This window comes from Lepidothrix coronata, unplaced genomic scaffold (assembly GCF_001604755.1).
Source record: "Lepidothrix coronata isolate B3197 unplaced genomic scaffold, Lepidothrix_coronata-1.0 Scaffold32, whole genome shotgun sequence".
Lineage (NCBI taxonomy): Eukaryota > Metazoa > Chordata > Aves > Passeriformes > Pipridae > Lepidothrix > Lepidothrix coronata.
In genome coordinates, this window is record NW_016690212.1 from 5,326,972 (window position 1) to 5,353,315 (window position 26,344).

At 40.1% G+C, this 26,344-nt stretch overlaps 1 protein-coding gene and 1 long non-coding RNA gene across 11 annotated transcripts in view; one reads left to right on the forward strand and one right to left on the reverse strand.

Moving 5' to 3' along the window:
- KMT2E (lysine methyltransferase 2E) overlaps positions 1 to 20,054 on the reverse strand; it is a 64,274-nt gene extending 44,220 nt beyond the window's left edge. For 3 of the 9 annotated variants that reach the window (XM_017811408.1, XM_017811403.1, XM_017811409.1), the window contains exons 1-2: positions 19,597 to 20,054; positions 1,476 to 1,660 (exon numbers count right to left, since the gene is read on the reverse strand). In XM_017811408.1, the coding sequence (XP_017666897.1) occupies positions 1,476 to 1,546 (71 nt within the window). In that variant the 5' untranslated portion in view covers positions 1,547 to 1,660; positions 19,597 to 20,054. Of the gene's footprint in view, positions 1 to 1,475; positions 1,661 to 6,419; positions 6,542 to 6,773; positions 6,813 to 11,005; positions 11,063 to 19,596 lie in introns of those variants that run through there. The other 6 variants (XM_017811412.1, XM_017811411.1, XM_017811404.1 and 3 more) reach the window with 5 other exon arrangements.
- Positions 20,055 to 20,260: 206 nt separating this feature from the next.
- The window catches only part of LOC108495615, a 29,932-nt gene continuing 23,848 nt past the window's right edge, over positions 20,261 to 26,344 (forward strand). The window contains exons 1-3 of one of the 2 annotated variants that reach the window (XR_001874174.1): positions 20,261 to 21,224; positions 21,406 to 21,472; positions 21,858 to 25,041. This is a non-coding gene — a long non-coding RNA (uncharacterized LOC108495615). Of the gene's footprint in view, positions 21,225 to 21,405; positions 21,473 to 21,857; positions 25,042 to 26,344 lie in introns of those variants that run through there. The other variant, XR_001874175.1, reaches the window with a different exon arrangement.

Genomic DNA, 26,344 nt, shown 5'->3' on the forward strand with positions numbered 1-26,344 from the left:
TATTCATTATATGAAGAGATAAACAAAACATTAAAAATTTAATGTGACAAAAAACTGAACTGCAAATTCTTGGTTCTCTTCAGAGAAATGGTGTAAACTTAGAATAGCCTTATATATAACTGGAAACACAGGAGAGAAATATTCCTTTTAAAAGCTGTTCAAGAGTTCTGTTCAAACTTTTTGTCAAAGTTTGGAAGAAAAACACTTCTTAAACAGATTAATATTGCTTAGCACATGCTCTCAAGGAAAGATTGTGTGCAAGCTACTGAAATTTGTTATCCAATACACCTATTCAAATGTTTTATATTTATAAAAAAATCTCAAGCATGTATGTAAACTAAAAGTCTAATCCATTTTTTCAGTATCTAATGCAAGCAAATGTATGTTTGTGGCAACCAAAGATAGGAAGCCTTTAACATTACTACAGAAAGGCTCAGAGAAAGGATAAGAGTAACACCATCTCAAGTGGTTCAAAAAAACCAAACCAAAACCCAATTCAATATAAATGATGAATTTCACATTTCTGCTAATAAATTCATGTTGGTCTTTTCATCTGTATATGCAAAGAAGTTACATGAGATTGTCTGTGGCTTACACAAACTATCCTGATCCTTAGTGTCTTTTGACACCCACCTCTCTTCCCCAAAGAACTTGCCAATCGTGCACTCTACTGATGCAAAAGCAACAGTCAGTGATCACCAATACCTAAACTGTAGCCCATCAGTACCTAAACCCTGACCCATCAATACCAGTGTGGTGGTGGGGGAAACCTCCCAAAAAAACCTCCCACAAAACAAACAGAAAAATCCACAAGTCCTCCCAATCCCCCAAAACACAAAAATTCACTCCATTTATTACATGCAAAGCAGAGTTGACTGAATTGAGGATTTCATTGGTTTTTTGTAACCCTTTATACACACTTACTAAGTAAATGAACGAGTAACAAACGAATTTCTATTAGGTTTCCAATTAGAAATAACTTTCTGAAGACATGGTGTTAACTAATTAAGCTAGGCCTTCAATTTTCATAAATAAAGGCACCTTTGTCTCAATTACTACCACTGTTTTGCAGTTTAACACACAACATTAATTTACCTTTCTAACATGCAAAGTCAAAAATATTTTTTACACAGTTAAAAAGGAAACTGAAATGGTAAGTATTTTAAGCATGAAAAACAAAACAAGCAGCATCTTTATTTCTCAGTCTGATGACCAAGAAAAATATGCATCTGCAGTAAAGTTTAGCTTCTCTGCTTTGCTCCCCCTGAAGAGGAAGGAACTGACTTAAGAATAAAGTGACAGTTATTAATTTAAGTAATTAAAGATTCAACAAAACTAAGGAGACTCCTAAGTTCTTTCCAACTGTATTCATAAAAATACTCACGAAGGAAAACACAAAAATAATTCACGAAGGAAAACATAAAAATAATTTAAAAATAAGTAAGAACGCTTACAAATCACGTTCACATACTTACTCTGAGCCTGCAGCCATTTCCAAATAAGAAGTATCTGCTGTGTCAACCCCCAATGGGATCACTATGCTCATGACGTTCGTTTCTGATAAATTCGATTACTACGGAGTCCTATGCATTGGTATCCAAAACACTGGGGCATGCCAGCCACAGTGCTCATTGCAAACATCTAAGTGCATCCACAAACCCTGGTAAAAACAAAACAAAACATGCAGGAGACTGAGTCAGTTTATTTTAAAACCAGGCAATTTTACATCACGTTAATTTTAATAAAGAACTTATCACCTGTATCTGTCACACTTATTTCATTAGTTTTATTTTACACAAGCAAAAGGAGAGGAAAACATTGAATTTCAATCATCTTTAACAGTTAACTTCCAATACACTTCTTTTAAGACTGTGATGATCTTATTGTCTGAACTTAAAAATATTACAAACTGACAAAAAATATTATCATTCAAATTTGTGATTAAAACCCCCACCATATTCAGGGAGATGACAGACTCGCTTTAATGGCAGATTTACCAAACATGAAGTACATCTGCTTACTGCCCTATGCTGTCAAAGCCCAGCTGCTGTACACCTTTCAACAAAAACCCAGTTACAGAATTTTTCAAGCACATCTTAGCATTGTTCACTTTTATTTTGTACTTTAAAAAACCCCAACTACTCCATGTCTTAGCTTCCATTCAGTATTTTTTAAAGCAAAATCATTCTAATGATTCACAATAATGAAAAATTTTCCATCTTATTTTAATAGATTGCCACTAAAAGATGTCACACCTTTGGTGTCACTTTTAGAAGTTATTTTTTAAGTAGTAAAATAAAAAGAATCAGTAGTAGTTTTTAATTGTAGAGCAAAGGTACAATCTGCTTGACTTGCATGAGCACAATGATTGCCAGCTACTACCAGTCTCCCACTTCTCTTACTGCACAGGGCAGAACACCCAGCCAAGTACAGGAGATGTAAACAGCACCTCAGCTACTCACAGATTAGTCAACTAATGCACTTTTACACACTAATATAGACAAGGTTTTCCACTAGTGACTAGTTAATTGAAGTAAAATAGCCCAATAACTTCTGTACTTACATAAGGAGCAAATGCAAACTCCTTCCAAGATGTCAAAATTGCGAGAACACAAACCATTCACTTGCAATGAAACACATACAGTACCTACTGAATACACTCCTCTCATACCACAAAGTCTATAAAAGCCTCATAGTTTTGAGATCAACATATTTTAACATGCTTATCCTTGCCAAACACTAGATTGCCAAGAAAAAAAACTAACAAGCCTCCAGTGTAAAATGGACTTCAGACAAGCATTGTGGAATTACACTTGATTTCTTCAGGGTGATGAAGTGGCACGTACAAGGCATCTCTAAAGTATGAGATGGCAGCAAGTCTTCATTTTACCTCCTAAATTCTGTAACCCTACTGAAGTTTGGCAATTAACATAAGAACATGCAGAGATGTTTGAAGTGCCTAAACCTACAGTTCGTTCTCCTCTAGACAGAAAAAGTTGTGTTTTGGTCCTATTACATGAGACACCAAACACAATGAACTGGAAAGCAGTCAGGCCAACCAACCATAGGAGTATTTTGCTTTCCTCATTTAAACACTGACCATTTTCTTACTAAATACCACAAATAACAAACTGTATCACTAGCTATGCATAAAATTAAGAAAAACCATACTATTTTCATGAATAAGCAGAAAGAAAACCCCATTAAACCAAAAGCAGGTACTGAGTATTTCATAGTAGGCATGAAAAAACCCCAAGCTCCTCCCAACAGTTTACATGAGCACTCACTCTGCCACCATATAGGTTCCTCTACTTGTAGGGTGGGACTCTGAACAGCCGTATCTACAACCTACAGGAACCATCAACTTACCATTTAGTTCGCTTCTTCTAAAAAGAGTAAAAAATATACCCAATAACTGGAAGGAAAACATACCATTTTTTAAGTCCAGGTAAATAAGCTATCCCACGGTTAAGGGCTGTTCCATTACTACCTGCAGAGTGACCTATGCTAACAAAGCATTAGCATAATGCAGTTTTTATTTTATACCTCTTATCAGGTAATTCCAAAAAAACCCAGTTTTAGTGTTTCAAAGTAGGTCCAAAAGACATATTGGACATCACTGCTTAAGATGTTTCTTGCACTTAAAATTGCTTTTTGTGGTGGTGTCATTTTTTTTAATAGCATTTTCTTTAGACACTTCTGGCCAGGTAGAGTAACAACGGAAAATTAATGTAGGCAAAAATGCCCAGGAGACTGATGGAAGAAAGAACATGCTTAGACAGCTGTCTCATGGGCTATGACATCTCCAAACTTACCTAAAAACAACTGAAGTTACCCAATCATTATATATTCAAGTGACCTCCACTGTCAATGCAGAAAGAAGAGATCTGGTCACCAAATCTGAGAATCAAGTAAAATTTGACATCTTTCTTAGAACTAATATAGAAAAAGAAGAGCTATGCATATTTTTTAGAGCAACGTATAGATTGGGAATTAATTGCTAATGCATGGCCCAATTAATGACAGTCTCTGACAAAGCAAATACATCACCATTCTGGTAAAAAAACAAAAAAGAGGGGGAACACAGCCAAGACTAACTTTTTACCCTATGGTAGGCTATTCTGACCTTTGTCAGAATTCACTCAAAAATTCCAATAGCCTGACCTAAATGGAATAAAAGCAGAAAACTGAGGAATCAAAATTTATTTTGCTAAACAGCATTAAACAGTTTTTTTATCTAAAAGGAAGTAGAACATGATGGTAATATTACTTCATTATTTTTTACCACCCTTCATTGCACACACAAAACCCTCTAATGCTTCTTTTTTGCCTACAGTTAAGTATGGAAGAACAGAGGCAGTCACCTGCTCACAACACCTACACAGCCAAGTTAATTCAAAGGAATACTGCTCGTTATTTGTGAGTAGCCATCCCCAACAAATGCCTCTAATGGGGGTGGGGGGGATCTAGGATAAATTAATTACACTACACCCACTTATTACACAGAACTGCGACCTTATATATAGGCCATCCATTTATGAACACCACAGTGATATCAAACTGAGGATGATGGAAAGCAATTATTTTCAGTCAAGTCAGAACCAGAAGCATTGTCATGACGTACTAAAATATTCCCAGTATTTTTATAACTTCATTAAGAAAATAACACAACCACTGGGGAACTTTATCTATCTTAAAAGTGACTGTTTATCCTTTGAAGCTTGATATTTTAGATGAGTCATAAAATACTATCTGCTGTCATAATTTGGTACTTTCCAATTTCTGCAAGTACCCATCTATTTCAAGTAGTTATTCTTTCAGAACTCTGACAATCCGTCATCCATGGCCTTTAAGAAACTGTTTTCATAGGTGCATCCATTTAAATAATTGACCAGGAGTAGAAAGAAGGGTGCTACAAAAGAAGTCTTCCTACAATCCAAGCAGTTTATACACAATTTACTGTTTAAAAAAAGTCTTTCTTCAACAGTACATGAATTTGAATGTTAGGAACGCCACACTGGTTTGCCCAGTTAATTTCAGGGTCATACAGCTAAAAGCCACAATATAAAAACTGCTGGGCCAAAGTTCATTGATCAGCTCTTTCTGAGGAAAGTAACTTATCTACTGTACCCTAATTAACAAGAGTAGAGGTCCTCCAATTTTGTTCTAGTCCACTCTATTCTTTTAGTGATAATACACTCTAAGCTTTGAAAGAATTTTGGCAATTTCTTAGATTGACCAAATTTTCTCATAATCACCCTACCTATATGAAAAAAATATTCCTTATTCAAATTAATTTTGCTTTTACTTAATTGCAGTAAAAGTTTATCTTGCCCTAATAGTACCATTTTCATCTTAAAACCTAAAAAGCTTTCTGTTTAGTGTGGTTAAACCATTTATTTTGTGCAAGATCAACCTCCTGCCTGAAACCCATCACACTTCACCTCTCATTCACATTGGTTTACACTTTCCATGGCACGTTTTCTCTCTAGAGAATACTAAGGGGCTTCTTGACTTAGCTGTATCAAGTCTAAAATATGTGAAGCCTCACCATACTCCTCATGATCCATTTTCTGACACGAGAACTCTTTTTTTTAAATTAATTGTGCTCTCACAACAGAGAAGCACAATACATTCCAAAATGTTCATCTCTGTGGCTTTGTACAGAGAACATAATTTATGCATTAAACAACGGAAAATAACTTACATATTATCCCTGAGGTATTCCACTTACACAACATTAATCTGTGGTCTAACAAAGACCACATGATTCTTTTCTGCCACGTCCTTCTAAGATCAACTGTGTCACATCACAAGAGAAAACCTTTTCACTGGTACACAGCGGAGGAAAAAACCCAAATTCAGCTCTTGAATCAGAAGGTAAATTGTAATCACCTGAAGCTACACCAGTAGTTTTGAACCTAATCAATACAGGATCCAAACATTCAAAATGAAACCCACTTGCCATGCTCAGATGCTGGCAGAGGGAACTCCAGGCCTGCTTATCAGCATTATCTTTCTCCTCCTACTTTCTTCTTGTAGGACCATCAAACTCTATATACAACAGACTCAGGAAACAAGCAGATGACAGATCACCTAGACAGAAAGCATACTTGAAAAATAAGAACTTGGAAGTGTAGCCAAACTGTCCAGATGACTCCAACAAGGTTTCATAATTCCAGCTATCAATCATCCTTGAAGTGTCAAGAGTCCAGACAAATTCTTCCAATGCATTTTACATGTAAGTTTCTTTTTGTTTCTTTTAAATTTTTACCCCCAAGAAGGCAGAAAAAATATTTTTTTCAACATTTACCTACTTTCACTTGTATTTTCTTTAATAGATTTAGAAACTGAGTTCCCAGTTCTCACATTGAAACAGAAAGTAATAATATAAATCTAATCAGAGAACTCTAACTTACCTTTATTTTTACTAATCATGAAGCATATTTTTCAAGCCAGAAGAAATCAAGCAGTACTTGCTGTACTGTGAAAGGTACAGTCATTTGCTACACTGGTAGCTCACCTCTGCAAGACATTTAACCTTTTTTAAGAAGGGAGAAGAAAGGAAATAGGACTAAGAAGCCTCCTAGAAGCCATACTGTATGTCTAAGAATACTAAAGCTCTCATCTAGGTGCACAGACACAAAACTTTTCATAAAAATCAAAAGTAAGAGGTAGTGGCACCACCAGTAACAACTTGTTTGCCTTAGTGAAAAAAAAAAAATCCTGAGAAAACATTAATATATCAAGATAATATTATTTATAATACTTACAAAAATATTTTTTATTACAATACAGTGAGGGATTTTAATCCACAATTATGTCTAACACTACAAAAAACAAAGAAAGGAAAGAAATTTAATGAAAGGTGGTTTTACTATTCTTCATACATCTGACAGCTTTTTACACAGATGGTGTCACTGTTGCTTGTTTTTCATTTGCCATTAATCAATTTTCAGATTTGTCATGTGACAAATACGAAAAGCAAAGAGCATATAAAAGTTACTGAAAATACATTCACTACAGAAATTAGAAACAGAATTCAAGCCAAGGTGCAAGATAACATTTGTTTTCTAATTTATAAAGGGACATCAGTGAAATCACGAACTGAGCTTATGATTAAATTACATCCTACCTCAAATCTAAGTGTTTTCTCACCTACACAGAAGACTACACTAATTTGATTGTTAAATCACTTCAAGTTTCACATCACTAGGCATTACAAAAATACTGAGCCTTTTGTTACTGTTTTTATGACTTGAATATACATCTGAAGTTCTCAAAGAATTTTTTTCTGTCAATTCCATCCATTAGTCACCACCCGTCGACAATTATAAGATTAAAAAAAATAGTTTTTTGATAGTTTAGATGTTTCAAGACTTGGGAGATTTTATCACAGAACGTCTCTGCAAAGAGAATTACCACGACCTCCCTAAACACAGAATTTTAAGGACAAAAATCTAATTATAATTAGCCTATAATTAGGCTATTTAATGAGAGGAAACAGTGGTTTAATGTAAATTATTGTTTAGATTTTATGCTGCTGTATGTAATGTTACCTCAAAATCCTTAACTAATGTCACTACAGAAATATTAATATACTAACCAAAATACCATCTCTATACTTCCTCTACTCTGTATTTTCAAAGTCCATGTAAAAAATACACGTAACTGGAGCTAAAAAAAATTAACCAAAACCTTCTAACCTATCTATGTATAACAACTATCTTTCCCTTAAACCAAATGATATTACTTTAAATATATATTAAAAATACATAAAAGGTAGAAGTGATAATTTGTCCATATGTAGTAAACCGAGCAACTAAAACGTCTGAGAATTATCTGACCACCTAAAACGTTACAGCCTTATACAGTTCCCAACTTATGCAGCAATGGGCAGTGCACCTCATGTTTAAGCAGTGCTTATTTCCCCTGAGCACAAGTACAGAAGAGACTCTCTTCCCTAAACTGAGAGTACTGGCAAATCCCTTGCCTCACACCCTTACAATCCAGGCAAGAAATCAGTAACCATTTCCTGGAGCAGCATTATCAGAATACACAGAGTGTACATAAAGGCTCATTTTCACAGGATATGCACAAATCTTAAGGGAATTAACTTGAAACAACCAAGCAGACTCGTATAGTCAATTTTCCACTTGAGCACTGACCAAGGAAGAAGAGGAAGGGGTAGACTTACAGATAAAAATAAATCAGAGTTAAAACACCAATTATCTGCACGACAGTCTTGAGTCAAGCAAGACCCTCCAGTTCAACCAGCACAGAATGCTAATATGGATGTAACTTCAAGTCATTTGGAATGTAAAAGCAATCTACAGCACTAAGCCCAAACCAAAACTCTGAACTTCCATTTGCTCCCAGTAGAAAATTCATGGTACTATGAGTCCAGGTTGGCTCCAGAGTTACAAAGGATCACTCTGAAATTAATTTCCCATCTCAACAGGGTCTTTCAGGCAAGGTGCAAAGAGTTCCAAAAGAATATTACTGCTTTCAGACCTCTGCTGATTTCTGCAGATCTTAGTGTTACTTCCTAATACAAGTCATCTCAGGTGATAAAGACAGATGACCAAAAGGTAGTATTCTGTTTTATTGTGTTTTATTACCACAGCATGCATCTTTTATGTGTAAGGTGCATTTACTGAGAATGCAGCATAAACATTCTCTTCCTCCCTCCCTCTGGTTACATCATACGTGTACACATGTTTTGCAATCATGAGCAAAAGCAATTGTTGTCATGCTTTCCTTCAGATTTACAGGCCAACAATTTTAACCTGTGGTCCTGAGAACCACCCCTGCCCACAAGAAATCCACAGGAACAGATGTAAGGGAAGTCGATACATTTATGCCCTAACACAACCTATACAGGAGAAATTTAAGTAAAAATGCACATATCAATAGTTGGTCACAGTCCACACACACAGTGTGAAAAGTACTGTCCTGAACTGTCACAGAGCCAACAAACTGAGCTTTCCTACTTGGCTTCCCTGCCTATGTTTTTTTGTTTGTTTCTTTAGTTCCTTTTTCGTTTTTTATTTAAACTTTTTATTTTTAACTGAGGGACGAAAAAGAGAGTAAGACATTAAGATTTTACTAAATAAAACTGTATGTTTTGCAAAACTGCTGCTTTCTATACTGCTCTGAGCATTCATGTCTATACAGTAGTTGGGTTATTTGCAAAAACAGTGATAGAAACTGGCATTTTAATGGCATACTCTGAATATCCTTCAAATAGTGAACTACACGGTGTGTGTATGTGTATATATATCCACACAGAAGCACACAAATCTGGAAAAAACATGCAGCATACATATAGGTAGCATAAATACACCTATCAAAGTAACCAATACGTATTCATTGCTGTCCGTTTCTAAGGAGGTAACATCTTTAATCAGACCTAGAAGCAGAATACACGAATAAATGACTAATCTTACCCACAGGAAGTTTTCTCTGTTTCCCCTGACATGCTCCACAACTGTACAGATTTTGCTAAGAGACCAAGATGGATATCCAACTTCCAAATGTTACACCACTGCAGCTGCAGTATGAACTATGCAGGCTTAAAAACAACTCTGTGTCCAAATTCAGACCTTTGCTATTGTTTGCTGCTTTCTATGGTAACAGGTAAATTAGCAGTTTACTTCTAATTCGTGCCGAGACAAAAAAGAAAGGGGAGTAGAGAAAATAAGACACAATAAGGACACTCAAATATATAAATTAGGATCTATTAATGATCAACTCCTGCAAATCATACAGAAGAAACAAACTGTTCTAAAAGAAATCTGGTTTCCTATGTATTTTGTAGTTTGTGCCCAAACATTCCCACTGACCTAATATTCTCTCTATACCCCTCACAGCAGTTATCTTCCTCCTCATCTTCCTCATCACAATATTAACTGCTTCCAGCCTCACTCACGAGGCCCTCAATAACCTCCCATGCTCTCACAGCAACCTACACAGTCAGCAATCACACATCCATCTAACTTCCTTATCAAGTGCCCTGTCAGACAGCCAAAAAACCCAAAAAAATACCGGCTATGTGCTGGTTGAAATTACACACATGACAGATAACGGGTAAAATCATTAGGCTTCCTCTCCCAGCTTCTCCCAGGACACTGCTCATAGCTCCCATCCCCTTTTGGATTTTCATTAAGCCTCAGGCTGCTCCATGGTACTAAGTTCCTAACCCTATCAAATTTCTGTTTTATTGTATAACTGGTTGTACTGACACAGACCTAGTGATCATCAGACCAACCTGTTTAAGAAACATTGCTACTACAACCAACTACAAGGTAGGACGACTCCTCCAACTTTGCTTTTGAAACAGTGCCAATACAGAGTAAGAGCAAGCACAGTGAATCAACGAGTTCATTAGCACAGAATCACGGAACAGCTTGGGTTAGGAGGGATTTGAAAGATCATTCAGTTCCAACCTCACTGCCATGAGCAGGGACACCTTCCACATCAGGTTGCTCAGGGCCCCATCCAACCTAGCCTTCAACACTTCCTGGGATGAGGCATCCACAACTTCTCTGGGCAACTTATTTTGGCCTACTTATGAACACCATGAGACAAATGCAGGACCTTAAATTCAAAGACCTCTGTCACATTTGGAATGATAGCCAAACTTCATGAATTGGTCCTGAGTTTGGGATCTAGAACAAAGAGACAAAACCCCCTGCCTCCTCCATGGTACCCAAGATTTACACATAAAAGCCTTGAGTACCAATTCTTCAGTACACAGGTCATGCATTACACAGACTCAGGTCTATGAAGAGCGAGCCACCCTTTCAAGTATAAACCTAAACTCAGTCTGCCAGTTTAGCCAAGTTTCTGCCATACAGAAAAGCTGGTTTTCCCTGAGGAAGGCTATTTTCCCTATACTATCCGGTCCAGCAGTGCTGCTCTTGTGCATTCCGATGATGGAAAGTGGTATCTCTTCCTCAAATATTTATGCCAGTCCCTTAAAACACAGTAGACTTGCCCTTACCTCTTCTCTCTCTTCACTCCTTTTCTTCTCTCAGTGGAAGTTAGACAAAATATGGGACTAGGAAGAGAAAAAGAATGAGTGACAGAAAGGAAATAAAGGTAAAAGCAGTTAGAGAAAGAGTAAGGATTAGTTTATTGAACAGAAGTCAAGCAGTAATCAGGGATATACAGACCAATACCATGCTTAGAGATTTTAGACGTTGTATTTACAGAGTTCAATGCCCAAGATTGAAAATTACCTGCCAACTGCTTGATGTCTTTAAGTTTAGTAAAGACCTGCAGTACCTTGTAAAATAAATCACACAAACAAAGGCCTTTCCACTCAAAAATCATCAGTTATTTGAGCTGCAGAGTCAAGGAATTGCAAAATACAAAACAAGTACCACACATGAGAAGAGTAAGAGAAAAAAAAATACTTTTTGGTAGCAATATTGCTTATTGCTTAGAGAAGTATGTATTAGCTACCTAACATTAGCATGCTATAGTAAATCACTGAGAAATGTAAAATTCATTTAAAGAAAAATTCAAAACTTAAGAAAACAAGTAGTTTCCCAGTAAAAAGACCTCAGTTTTAAGTCATTCTTTGTGTTAGCTATTTTACTCCAAACGTTTATTTCTCCTTCTACCACAAAACGATAAAAAGCTGTTGATTAAACTTATACAAAATGCCTCTATGTGACTTACCAATTACTCACCAAAAAAACATTTACAACTATTACCCTAAACTATTATTCTTGACAAACATCCAAATATATAATGCATTTATGCAAGTATATACAGTCCATATTCTCTAAGAATATAAGTCACAACTGCAATGGCTAAATAAACTTATTTTTTATTAAATATAACAGTACATCTCATGGTGATTCAACCACTGGAAGCATTTAGTGACCAATATTCCCTCAAGAACTAAGGCTTTTGGGGTGGAAAAACAGATGGCTAAAAATATATATTTGTATTACCTTCAACAATCTAAATATTTTGCCAGCTTCATGTCATCAAATAAACTAATTAATTTGTTTTGTCTATGTTGCTTAGTAAGATGTGGGAGCCTGCTGTAATTATTAGCTACCTACTACAGAAAAAGTAAATTATTTCAAGTCTGACATTTCAGCTGAGCATGTTTCTGTTTTGACATGTTTTCATGTAGTAGATTCCAAAAAACAGTTCCCCTGTTTTATCAGTAGCATTTGATTTACATGAGCAGCTCAACAGTGCTCCTACATTTATTTGTGGAAGCAATTTGTAGACATTCACCTAATTCCTACACTTGCGCCTAGGAATCTAAACACAAGCAAGTCAGAAAGTCACACTCTTTCAAACACAAACTTTTAATTCTTTCTAGCAGTTAGAACTCTTTTGTGTTATTTTAACCAGAGTTCAACCTGGATTGTTGTTTTTGATAACAACTTGGCAGTATTTCAATGTTCTTCACAAAAATTTGGGGAGGAAACTGGCAAGTAGTAGTGAGAGAACAGATTGGGGGAACTAGAACATGTTCAAGGACAGATAAAAAAATACAGAAGGGTAAGATCAAAAGATCTTTCCTATTTTCAAGAAAACAAAACCCAATTTATTTCCAATTGCAAATATCTTGCAAAATTGTATTATTTGGGTAAAGTAATTCAGATTTCATGCATTTTAACTCTATAACTTTGTGTTGTCAATGGATTTCAGTATGTGTTTTTAATTGTAGTAACAGAGATATGAAATACATAATCTTTGAATAAGCACAAAGAAATTCTGCCCAGCAATGGAAGATCAATGCACAGCTTTTAATTTTCAATACTACTGCCACACAGAAGGGGACAAAAAGATACAGCACTTGGCTTTTATTTGTCTTTCAGCACAGCAGATATGATTGGAAAGTAAGGCAGTAGAGAACATTAAAAAAACCAACACCACAGTCATTCATAAAAATCCTGCATAAGGATATTACACATTCACATCAAGCATTCCTACTCAAAGCAAAAGAGAAAAAAAATGAAAATAATTAGTTGAATTACTTGGTAAAGCATCTGAGAGAGAAACAAAATAACTACTGTATATAAGGTATTCACATTTCTTTCACTGTTCTAGAATTATAGGTTCGGAACCCAAACAAGAGGTGTAATCTCTCTGTACCTTCCTCAAAAGCTATAAATAAGTTGTAATTCTTAAGTCTTCACCTTCAGTTTAAGCACAAGCAACTAAAAACAATCCTTATTGGAAAAGTTTCTTTAAAACAACAGTTAAAACAGGATTAACTGTCTAGACAAGGAATATCATCTGTCTTGTGATATGGTTTTAAACAAACCCCATTATAACCATTCTAATTAGGAGTTAGGTCCCTTTGTCTACTCAAGGCAAGCCAAGAGCTTGTTAAAAAGTATCTTTAGCCCTCCTCAAATTAGAAGAGTTAAAGACTAATGAACACCAGACCAATTTTAGTATTCAGAACTGCACAAGGTAAAAGATCCAAACCTACCATCCTGTACACCATCTGAAATTCTCAACTGGTCAGTACAGGCTGTTTCATCACTTTCTATGACTGATACATAACACTGACCCAAAAAAATCCTTGCCTCTGAATTGGAGAGACATGAATGTGACAGATGAACCCTTTGGTGGACAAGGAACTGGCTGGATGGTTTCACTCTTAAGAGCTGTGAGCTGTCAACAGCTCGATGTCCAAGTGGAGACCAGTGATGAGTGGCATTCTGGCATTCCTCAGGAATCAGTATTGGGACCGTTGCTCTGTTGGCAATATGGACTGAGTGCACTCTCAGCAAGTTTGCTGACCACATGAAGCTCTTTGATGTGGTCAACATGCACAAGTGAAGAGATGTCATCCAGAGAGACCTTGACAGGCTTGAGAGGTAGGCCTCTGTGAACCTCATGAAGTTCAGCACAGCCAAGTGCAAGGTGCTGCACCAGTGACAGGGCAATCTCAAATACTAATACAGGTTGGGCAGAAAATGGATTGAGTGCAGTTCTAAAGACAAAGACTTAGGGGATGTTGGTTGATGAGAAGCATAACATGACCCAGCAATGTGCACCTGCAGCCCAGAAAGCCAAGTGTCCTAGGCTGCATCAAAAGCAGTGTGGCAGCAGGTCCAGGGAGGTGATTTTGTCCCTCGACTCCACTGGAGCGCTGTGTTCAGCTCTGGAGTCCACAACACAAGAAAGATGTGGACCTGTTAGAGCAGATCCAGAGGAGGCCGCAAAGATGATCCAGAGGCCTAGGCATAAATCCTGTTAAGACAGGCCGAGAGAAGAGGGTTTGTTCAGCTGGGAGAAGGCTCTGGGAACACCTCAGTGAAGCCTTTCAGTACCTAAAGGAGGCTTATGAAAAAAGATGGAGAGTGACTTTTCACATGAGTAGACAGTGATAGATAGGACAACAGGGAACAGCTTTTATCTAAAACATGAGAGATTTAGATGAGATGTCAGGAAGAAATTCCTTACTGTGAGGGTGCTGAGACACTCAAACAGGTTGCCCAAAGAAATTGTGGATGTCCCATTTCTGGAAGTGTTCAAGGTCAGGTTGAATGGGGCTTTGAGAAACGTGATCTAGTGAGAGGTGTCCCTGCCCATGGTATAGGGGCTGGAACAAGATGATTTTGAATGTCCCTTCCAACTCACACCATTCTACAATAAGGGAACCAACAACAGATTATAAACCTTCCCTTTTAAGTACAATAATGTCATTAAAACCTAGTCTTATCATCTCGTCTTTGAACTCGACGGCAATTTATTTTTGCGTTGAAGATATAAAAGTAAATGATTACCTAGATTATAATGCCATAAAGTACACAAAATGCAACTGCAAAACGAGAATAAAATAAAAAAACTTTCCTTAACCTGAGCCTGCAATATGAAATTTTAGAATCTCCGCTACTGAAAGTGTTAGTTTAAAACTAAATTCTAAAACCAGGAACAATACTATTTTGGCAACTGCCTGATTTGCAAAACTGCTGGGCCCTTCCAAGTCTCACCTCGGTTTTACAACACTGCATCACCATCTCAGCAGTGTATGAACTATCACATGAAATGAGATAGCGCTCTTGCTATACAATGTGCAAAACCAATACATTCCACTCGCACAAAATGCAATCTGTGTGCTACTACAACATATTTTTCACTTGCACTTTTGAAACACATAACTTGAATGGACATCTCGTGATTTACCATAGTTCTTACCACTGTTTTAATTTTAAAAAATAAGATAACAAACACTTAAATCAGGCATGTTAAAAAACATACGTTTTGTTCAATAAAATTGTCTTCAAAGGCTTACAGATAACCTTAATTATTAAAATTTTCTAACCACCAGCAGAGCTTAAAATCTTGGCTGTTTCATTAATACATTAATATCTGCAAAAGGAAATAAAAATTATCTCAGTATCTCCTAGCAAGTATATGAAATCTTGAAAAGGTTCCTTTAAAATAATTTGTTTGTTATGCCTTAAAGGTAACAACAGTTTTTCTTTGAACACAACTATAGAAGGCTTTTTCTGTAGTAGGAAGGTCATGAGCAGAATTTTGGATCTTCAAAGACATTAGGTTAACTTTTGTGGGCACAATTCTTTGGTTACTAAGAAAACGTGAACACTGAAATACATAGAAAAATCCATCTTACACCATTGAAAAGCCCACTACAGTCACTATTTTAAATAATCCAGAATTTGGAAGAATTTAAAAGTTTGTGTTTTTTTCTTAATCCACATTCTACATCTGCTAAAACTTTTTTTTCCCCACAGATATGTCTTAAGTTTCATTCTTAACAATAAATCAAAACTACTATTTGCACAGTGAAAACATTTAAACACTGTACCTGTCCAAAAAACACTGTCCAACAAAATTTGCTTTTGAGAGATTCACAAATGCTCATCTGTATGGAAGTCCCAAGGCCAATAACATAGATGCAGTTCTTTAGGATCACTCCAGGAATCTAAATTGGGTTCTATTTTATATCTTCACTCATCTACATCCCCCCCACCAGATTTTATCAAAACGTCACATGACAACAGCAAAATACTTTCATTAAACCTTCACTTACATTAATCTAGTTAGAATAATACTAAGATTTCACAATTACATACACCACTCCTTAAATCAGTCCCACAAATAGTCCTTACTAAAATTAGTATTAGCATGCATGCAAAATTAAGACTGTCCTTAAATCAAACCGAGATCAGACCTGGAGAAACACTACAACCTTAAGTGACACACCGAGTTCTGGATTTCTGTTGCTTTCCAACACAATATTAACAGTGGTGTGTGCTCAAATTGCCCAAGAGGAAATTAGGAGCTGCATTACCTCAAAGTAACCTAAAGAGGTTACTCTAAGAGAAACTTTCCCCAGATTTAGTCTAAAGAGTCAGTATTATTTCTCCTCTGGAATTTCCCAGATGGCAAAAAAATCTCACCCAAAAGGCTAAGTGAAAGATAAGCCAACTTTTCCTTCAGATACGAAAAGCTTCACGATACATAAATGGTTTGATAACTCCAGTCCATATTATTGCATTTGTAACACAATGTTTGTCAAACAGAAGTCTGTCTTGAAAAAAAATGAAATTTAGATTTCAAACCTTCCCTCTTTCAAGAAGTTTGCATTAGTTTTGCTGGCAGGGTATGTCATTCTTTATGAATATACACATAGAAACACCAGTGGAGTACAAAATAAAGTAGAATTTGTTTTGTAGTGTTGTCTCCTTAAAACAAATCACAAATCTCTTTTTACAAATGGAGAAACTGAGTCATGAAGGCAAACTGACTCATTAAAACTCACACAGGAAAACTCTGAAGATCTCTATAAATTCCCAAGAGGTTTTTAGTGCATAAAATCTGGTAGTCTATAAAATAAGCTGTAAAATTTGAAAATTATTATTTTTGGTTTTATTTCATTACTCCCCCATCACTTTCTGTAAAGTGTACAAAATTCTTTCCTCCTAATTGTGAATCAGATGTCTGCTTGAGAACATGACTGAGGCCATGAAGAGCTGCAGAGCTGTATAGCCCTCTAGGTCATTATATCAGAAAAAAATCAAGAACAGGAGTTTTCAACCTAGGGAGAGGAAAGAAAAATGCAAAAGGTTTCCATAAAGGCCAATACGCTCTTTGGACTTTTATAAATGTATTTTTAAACAAACAGAGTAAGACATGGTTTATGAAAAAAAAAAAAATCGTATCTTTATAAATAAAAATGATAGGAGCATGCATTACTGGAGAATTAACAAAATCTCTTAGACTTTGGCCTCAGAACACACTAAAGGCATGCATTAATAACACCCTAGAAGTCTAATTACCTTACTGTTCAACTTTAGGTACACTTTAAACCACACATCAGTGCTTCTAAATGGTATCTAAATTAAAATTTTTCAGAGATTGAAGACAGTTTTTCCATTTCAATGCCTCACTTTTGATTGCTTAAATCCAGAAGGTTCTAAAGGTATATTGGAATAGGAATTCATATCATTAAGAATGAGATTAAAGATAGGCATTAAAAAAAAATAAATTTATTGTTTCTTAAAACATACAGTTGCAGCCTCCATAGTATGTACCAGAGTACACTACACCAACTACCAAATAATAAATCCTTGTGACCTCCCTTCCCCCCACTCAAACATATTTATAGTGGTGATACTAAAAGGTTCATATTTCATTTAGGAAAAAAATTAGAGCTTAGGAACTGCACCTTCTCTCAACATTTGGATGTGTATTACCACATACACAATTTATACACCAATACACAAAACAAATTGAAGAAAAAACGTAATGGTAAGATTACACGGTAGAAGAAATTTCACTTCTTAATAAAGTAACAGGTTATAATCTGGCATGCATTATTCCTTTAAGTATTAAGTTCATTTTGTATCCTCACACTAGGAATACATGGAATTACTACACTGATGTCCACCGAGGTTTTTCCTGGAAGGTGAACATGACGTTCACAAATGTGCTTCCAAAAAGAATTTAGCTTAGTGATCTTAATCCACTACTTGTGTTGATAAATATTACTGATTTTGTGTCGTTAACAGGACGGACAGATGTACAGTGTCTATCACAACCGCAGGGGCTTTTCCAAATTATTAAACTGACATACATATTACCTTACAGCAACATATACACACCCCTCGAAGGAGCTGCTTGAGTCTGTTGCCTCTTTCCACCCCCCTTCTCCCCGAACAGAGTGGTCTCGTTCACTTGCCTTTCACACACATAACCAATAAAATTAATCAGCTGGAACACAGCATTTTTAAATCGTAGTAAAGTCAAGAGATGTTTTGTATGTTATTTGAAGGGAACAGCCTTTTCATTTAAACATAGTAAGACTCTAATATGCTGCAGACAAACGCACTGCATGGGGTGTGGAGGACCCGAGCTGATTAGATTACCACAACATCAGCCTGAGGCCGCCATTTTTAGAATCTCTAAAGGACAAAAGAGGGAAATTAAAAAATTTGCTCCACATTTTTTTTAAAGTAACTTTAAAAGTATAGTGATGATTATCAATTAATCATGCATTGTAACTGAAGCCATGCATATCTCTTTCTTTTCACCGATCTGAGCCCTGAGTAACAAAAACGCTTCATTATTATTCTTTTAAGGTAGTGTAAATAAACAGATTAAAACATTCCTAAATCTAGATGCAGTACTGAACTTCTGCTTTTTACGACACGTAGTATGTACCATTTCAGGGGACCTCAGGGCTTTCAAACACCGCACATTCCCTAATGGCCGAGTATAGGGGAATAGAGGACCTTTATAATCAGGCTATATTATGTTTCTCTACCCTATTTAGTACTACACAGTGAACCGTTTGTTTTTCCTCCCCTATGTCTGCAGCAGTAGGGCCTAACCCACCAATACTTATCGCTTCAAGAGAGAGACTGAAATATGCCACCCAGGGAACACGAACACCGGCTGCAGAAACTAAAGCAAGAAAGGGATGCACCAGTGTAACTACTTACAGCCTGGGGAAAGGGGGTGGGGAGAATGATCCCCTTTTAAATTGGCACAGAAACTCCTGGGGACTGCTCTCCGTTTGTCCAGGTTACACCTCGAAGCGAAGATATTAACAGGGAGGGAGGCAGGGAGGCGGGGGTGTGGAAGGCAGAGAGATTAGGCCTATAACGAGCCATTTTAGTACCACAAAGCAAAAATATACAGGATGGAGGAAAAGAATAGGCTTCCCCAAGCTTCGTAAAACTCAATACGCAGTCCCAATAAGGCACAAACCCGTTCTGAAATCCGCCAGCCCAAGGAAGCCTATGTTGTCACATAATAGCTCCTTTTGGCTCATTTTCCAAGCATAATGCATAAATCTGGCGTAACTGCCAAAAAATTCTCCTCAGCTCCTCCAGTTACAGTAACCCGCCATATTCACAAGATATAGCGACAGCCTGCCATTTTTTAACCAAACCCCCACAAAAGGAAAAGCAAATTCAAGGCAACTTAAACAGAAATTAAACGCATTTCATGGTGGGAAGAAGTTATACTCGCACCGAGGATAATGAGACGTTCCCGTCGCATTTCATTCCCTTTCTGCCACCCCCCCTCCCCCAAAGCACCCACAGCAGAATATGCTGATAATAACCAAAGACTCACCTGTAATGGTCACAGGCCAGGCAGCAGGACCCCTCAGCTGAGCCCCTTCTCTATCCCAACCAAAACAATGCAACAGCCCCACTGCGGATATCCCTACCCTAGACAGGACTCAGCCCTCAGCAGGCTCTAGTAAAAGAAAGAAAAGGGAAAGAGGAAACCCCCCCTCCCCCCAAACCTAGCTCAGTGCGCAGAACCCTACAGGGACCAGCTCAGAGGCGCCCTTGCCCTGGGACCTGTGTACAAACCCCGCTGCTGCCGCCGCTGCTCCCGTGCCTCCCTCCCTCCAGCCTCCTACGCTCCCTTCTATGTCACTGCCTCTCTCTGGGAAAATGGCGTCCGCTCTCCCCTCCCTCCCCCTGCACGGGGCTCACCCGCCCCGCCTGACAGGGGCAGGGTTACCAAGGCGAAGCCAAACAGCCGCCATTTTACTTACGGGCCCGGAACGCAGCCCGCGCCCGCCGAGCCCTCAGTGTCCATTTTACAACACGGCTGAACAGCTCGGGGGGTCTGGGCGCGGCCGCGACACCAGACTGCGGCAGGGGCTGGGCAGGGGGGCCGTGAGGAGGGAAGTAGGGCAGCGGAGGAGGGGTGGCTTCAGCGGGGGCTGGCGCCGGGGGCGATCCGCAGCCCCGGCGGCGCAGCCCGCGCGGGAGGGGCGGGGGCTCCGTCGCGGCCTGTTGTGGGGCCGAGCGCGGGCGGGAGCGAGGATGTCTGAGTCAGAGCTGCATCCTCCGATGAACGAATGCCAAAACTCCCTCCTCGGCCGCTCTCCCCCACCCCGACCTCCGGCTTCTTCCTCACGACCGTCGATGCTCTCGGCATGCATGTTCTTTGTGAACCTTAAACTGAGCCCATTTTCGCCACAAGCTGCGCGAAAAGCCGGACAGACCCGCCGGATCTCACACACGCAGAGGAACTTACTGAGGGGCGGGGAAGAGGGGGGCGAGCAAAGAGCGGGAGCTTTGGCCGAGACCCGCTCAGGAGGTTTTGACTGAATCTCTCAGTAAGACACTCGAGGCTGAGAATCTTCCCCGAAGCGTTTAGGATTCATATATAAGGCAAGTGGGAGAGAGCTTCTTTCCTTAAAGCAAGTGGGACAGCACAACGCGTTTTGCGGGGAACGAGACGAGCAGCGAACGAGCCTCGTTTGCCCTTTAGGGAACGGCGCTCAGGAGCAGGAATAGCGTGCTTCCATCCGGACCAGCGGCGCTGGCAAAGCCAGGAGCTCGCTCAGCGTTTCGGGGCAGATGCAGCTTCTGCCATTTATACCAAGCCCTTCTTCCTGCCACCATATCTCCTCCCAGGTCCCTGCTCTGCCCGCACGCCGCCCTGTCTCCCCTGCCCGACTTCAGCCCCTCCAGCGATACGGCTGATTGAGGGAGGGGAGGCGGCGGCTGGGGTTTCATTCGACGCCCACCAGGGGCTGAGCGAGCCTCCTTCAGTGCGCAAACTCGGGGCACCAGATAAAAGCTGGGCTGGCAGCTCTTACCCTGCCTCGATGGAGCCGCAACATTCGGGTGACTGGAGAAGCAGTTAGCAGCAGCGCCATAGACTAGCGTCCCCCCACACCTTGAGCACAGAGAGTTTGGGGCTCTAAACAGCTGCTGCTGCGGCAGGAGGGAGCCGAGGTGAAGGGATCTGCTAGCTGGTTGGACGCAGAGGAGGCGGCTGTAATGGGGCATTAAGTCTAAGGGAGGAGGGGGGGCGATTAAACGTCTTGTGATCATGGCGGAGTCTATGGGTATTTTTTCCTGTCTAACTCTTCTGTGCGTGTGTCTCTTGTTTCTTTCTCTCTCTCTCTCTCCTTAGGGCGCTTGGCTGGGGCTGCTCGCTCGGGTTCTGCCTGTTGTTGCGCGAAATGGCGGCTGGCGTCTTGGTGGGTTTGGTTGTCGGTTTTTTGTGTAGGGTTGCCTTTTTTTTTTTCTCCTCTTCCCCTCCTCTTCCCCTCCCCGCACTTGTGCCTTGGCTGCGGCTCCGCAGCGAACCGCGGCGGAGCTCGAGTCAGGAGGGGGGCGGGAGCGGCGCGGCAGCCAATGGCCGGGCCGGCTGGGGTGGCCCGGCGCGCCCTGATTGGCTGGCGCTGACATCATCCTGCAGCAGGGGCAGCCGCAGCTGGGCAGGGTCGGGAGCTGCCGGGGGAGGCAAAGGGAGAAAACGGGCGCCATGATCCCAGCGCCAGGGAGGAACTCCGCGGGCAAGGCGTCCGCGAAGAGCTGGTGGAAAAGGAATGGAGAACCAGGCCTGGGCTTCCTCCCGAACAGTGCTGGGGCTGTGCGGAGAGGAGCAGGGGAAGAGCGAGAGGGGAGCAACTCGTGTCTGCCTTTGTAACTGCGTCAGTACAAGATGGCGCAGGGTGTCCCTGGAGAGGGAAGGGAGTTGCACGTCCGCCGGAGGTCATGTGACCGCGTTGCATTCCTGTGGGGTTTGGCTGCGGACCAAGCTGGCTTAGGCGGCGGCGGCTGCCCGGGACAGCCCGGGCTTCCCCCCCCCCTCCTCCCGCACCACGCCGTCGGTCCCGCGCTGGTTCCCTTCCCCCATCAACCTTGTGCACGAGGGTGTAGCTGCTGCCGAGGAAGGTTCTCGCTTCTCTCCTTACTCTCCGCCCACCTCCAGGGTGTAGCTGCTCTCGGGGGAAGCTTTCCATTCCGCCCCCTCTCTGCGCAAGGCTTTACCCACCGCCAGGGAAAGTTCCCCCTGGGCGCCTGCTGGCTCCGCCCGAGCGTGGGAGCCGGGTGCGCTCACGGTGGTGCCCGCCCGGTGCGAGGGCACTCTGCTCCCGGTTAGGCTCCCGGGGTCACGGAGTGGTTCCTACCGAAACAATCGGTTTAAGCGATGTTTAAATGACCTCATTAAAGCCGCTGAGGAAAACGCACAGGCTATGCGGAGTTGTTCTTCTGACGAGGAGGTCGTGGCTGCTCCATTGTTGCTCTGCCGGGACTACTGGGCGGGGGGGCCAAGGGAGAATCTGCGAGGTGTTCATGACTTTATTCTGTTTGAACAGGAAAAGTGGATCGCTGTTCTTTTATTTGTGTGTTGTTGGATCCTGTTGTAGGGTGTTGAGCAGCTTTTCTGTGGGGCGATGTGTGTATTCCGAAGTCAGGTCACAGGGGCCTGTTTCTATAACACAGGAATTGATGTATATACTTAGTGCAGATGAAAACTGTGGTTTGCGAATATTGTGAGGACTCCCCATGTTGTACTTTCTGAGGTTCATAGGCAAATGAACTCGTTACACAGGTCTGGGTAGGCTTGGAAGATTGGCAAATATATTTTCTGGGTCTTCTGTTTTTTAAATATTTTAATGCAGGGGAAGTGAAAAATGTATGTTTACCAATCCTAATGCTTTTCTTTAAGGAATGCAGATCTTACTGTTTGGGTGAGGTTCTTGAGCTTTCAAAGCCGTGCAGTGCCAGTTCCTATGTCTTGTTCTTGTATGCCACGGTGTAAATTTAGCCACTGCATCTAACCCAATGAACAAATTAACAGTTAAAATTGCTGATGCTTTAAGGGTGGAGATTTATTCTATTTAAAAATGTTTCACTTTTTCTGTTGTTAGTTTGTCCCCAGATAGATAAGATTTTTTTTCTTTTTACTTCCCCAGTAGTAAGCTGGTAGGGGACAAAGCTTGAATATTTCGTGAATGGTATTTGAGAACTACGGGAATGAAAGTAACAGTGTATGACTAATATAGAAGATTCCTGTATAATAGGTGGTCCTTAATATGTGTTACATAAGTAGTATGGCGAGGTGGAGTCCAGTTACATAAGAACTGACTGGGGCCTTGGGAGTTGCTCTAAGTAGTCCATATTGGTTGCATATACAGCCTGCAGGGCATCCCTGTGTTGTGGGAGGAGGGGTAGAAAAACAGGATTGGAAGCATCTAACAGCACTACATTTTTCCTTTGTAGGTTATATAGAGGATACCAGGAAAGAAAGAGAGAAGGCAGTAATTAAGAATGACACAGTGTGAAGCTTTCAAAAGTCCAGAGTCTCATTTGAGTTCACCTTTAAAGACATAAGCTCAGTTTCAGCAGCTCTCCTTTTTTTGAGTGTCTGAAGGTGGCTGTCAGCTGAGCATTGTGCCAACCTAGTTCTGTGCATACTAGTATAAAGAACAGGATTCTTGAGTCCTAGAGGTCATAGGCTTTCTTTTTTTTTTTTTTGAGGGGGGAAAGGTGGCTTCCTGGAAATGGTGTTAGGAGGAGGCAGTTGGTTTGTTGACCACGGGATTACTGATTCTTCTTGTGTAGTCATAGTATGACACAAGGAAAATACTCACTTTGTAATGGAAGCTTCCAGAGGGGCTTTCAGTGTACAATGACTCGTTTAATACAGAACAGATTTATGTGTGAATACTCTTTGCAGATGTGTTAAAGGAAGAACATTAATTTGAACTAAAAGATGAGGAAAACCCCCATATTTTTATTAGTACTTACATTTAGGCTTGTGTTCTATAATTACGAAACAGGGAGTAATTGCCTACCTCACTGTAAGAGACTTGTTTGAATGCTTATGTTATAGAATACCTGGGAATGAAAAACTTAAAAATGGCACCTAGAGTTTTAATTCTTAAAGCAGCCTTTTAGGTAGCTCACTTTTGTATCAGATTTTGCTTGGAAACCAAGAAATGAACTACTTTGAGAGTTCTCTGTAACTGGCAGCTTATTGCAGCAGTACTTGAACAGAGGTGTGGCTGTGCTTTCCTGAAGCTATAGAAACGAAGACAAGTTTTTAATGAAGTGGTAATAATTTCTTGTTTGTTTCTAGGTTGTTTTTATTAGCTGTTCTCAGGGAAGCAGTATTAGTTATCTTGAAAGAAACAGTAGCTCCAGCAGTGTTCCAGTGCAGTCTCAAAACAACGTCTGATGTGTTCTGAACTACTTCTGCCGAGGGCGATGAGTAAAAACCAAATGCGCATACTTCTCTGAGACGGAAACCTTAGGGGAGGGGATTTGCCCAAAGGCCAGTCTGATGCAAGCTGTGCGTTAATCTGGAAGGAAAGGGGAGGGAAAAGAGCTGTAGGAAGGGGAGACTGGGTAAAAACGGGCATGTAGTTTACATTTTATGGTCACAGCTTACCAGGGAGAGTAACAATTTCTACTGAACTACAATTCGCTCCTTTAATGAGGATATTTCAGTTGGCTGGACGTTATCCAGCAGTTACCCAGCAGTTAGAGTTGTGGTTCTGACTTGCCGTGGAAGCCTGTCTGTGCATGTATATGTGGTCTGAGCCTTTGCGAAGACCTGTTATTTAAACACTGTTGTTTACCTTTAGCCTACAAAGGGACTGACAGGATTTCAAGGGTATTTAGGGGAGAAAGGAGAGGGATACTAACAGTGTAATAGATCAGAGTATGCATTAATGTCATAGCTGAAACAGTTGAAGTGGTGCCCATGCTGAAAGATGATCCTGCACCTTTTCTCAGCTGTTCATTCTTGCTTCTGTAAGTGGGCGGGGGTTGGGGGGGGGAGAAGTAGTAGTGAGGAATGGATCTAACATAAGCCTAATTGTAATGGATGGCTTTCTAATGTGAATGTTCATTGTGTGGATTCACAAATGCTTCTGTTTGAAAAGGAGTAGAAAGAAGCAGCTGCTGGGAAAATGGAGATGTGCAGGTTTTTATTGTTAGTGAAGTTAGGTATGCTTTTTCTCACCAAAGATACAATTATTAGGGAATTTTGACAGGCAGCTCTTAAAGGCTAGTGTAACTAGAATCACTGCTGGGGTATTCAATGAAGAATTGTTCCTACAGAATGAGTTCTGAGCTAGTTATAAAATGTGATACTTGTGGGTCACAGTGGTCACTAGTCAAATGAATTTGCATTATTTGCATGTAGTAAAGGAGGTCTTAGTGACTGACAACTGATCAGTTTATCCACCTGGGTATGGAAAAACTGTGTTCAACACTCGAACAGCAGACAACAGGAACTTCCTTTGCACACCACTTCAGGCTTTGTGTTACAATGAGCCCTTCTGAAAAAGTTGTGACTGGTAAGGTTTTTCTTTAGGAGGAAAACAGGTTATTGGCTGGTCCTACAATTCTTAACAGTTGAGTTCCTCACTTAAAGGAGCAACTTTAAAGCTGTTGTGTGGCCTCCTAATCCTGGGATTAGTGGGAATTTGCACCAGGTTCAGCTCATTGCTATGACCTTTGGGTAGTGAAGTGGGGCAGTGGTTTGTTTTCTCCTTCTAGCTTGACCTTGTTATTTGAAGTAGTCTTTCTGATGAACTTCTGGTTGCTTTGGAGAGCAGTACTAAACTCCGTGTAGTTACTTTCATAAGTGAGATAGTGCTCAGACCCAATTATAATGCAGCACAAGCCCTATCAGTAACAATTTGATGAAGATGCTGAAAATAACCAATGGTTCCTGAGTAATATAAGATTTTTGAGGATCTCTAGGAAGAAAATGGGGGAAAATACTGCCATTTTTGGAGACTTGGGCTGTGCTAGAGTTGGGAAGTTACTGAATTGTGGGCTCCAGCACCCCAGAAGTGCAGCTGAAGGTGCTCCTGTCACAGAAGGTGTTTGTGTTTCTTGTAAGCTTAGAAGCTAAGCAAATCTTAGCTGCTATATTTGTGTGCTTATTAAGTGTTGCACAAAAGAAGTCCCTTATCTCTGCTGAAAATTCTTGTTGTGACTGCTCTGTCTGCAAGCTTGTTAATATTGCATGGTCATGCAGTGGATATTACTCAAAAGTAGAAATGCAGCTTGATTGCAGCAGTATATTGTGTCTCTTCAAAGGTTTA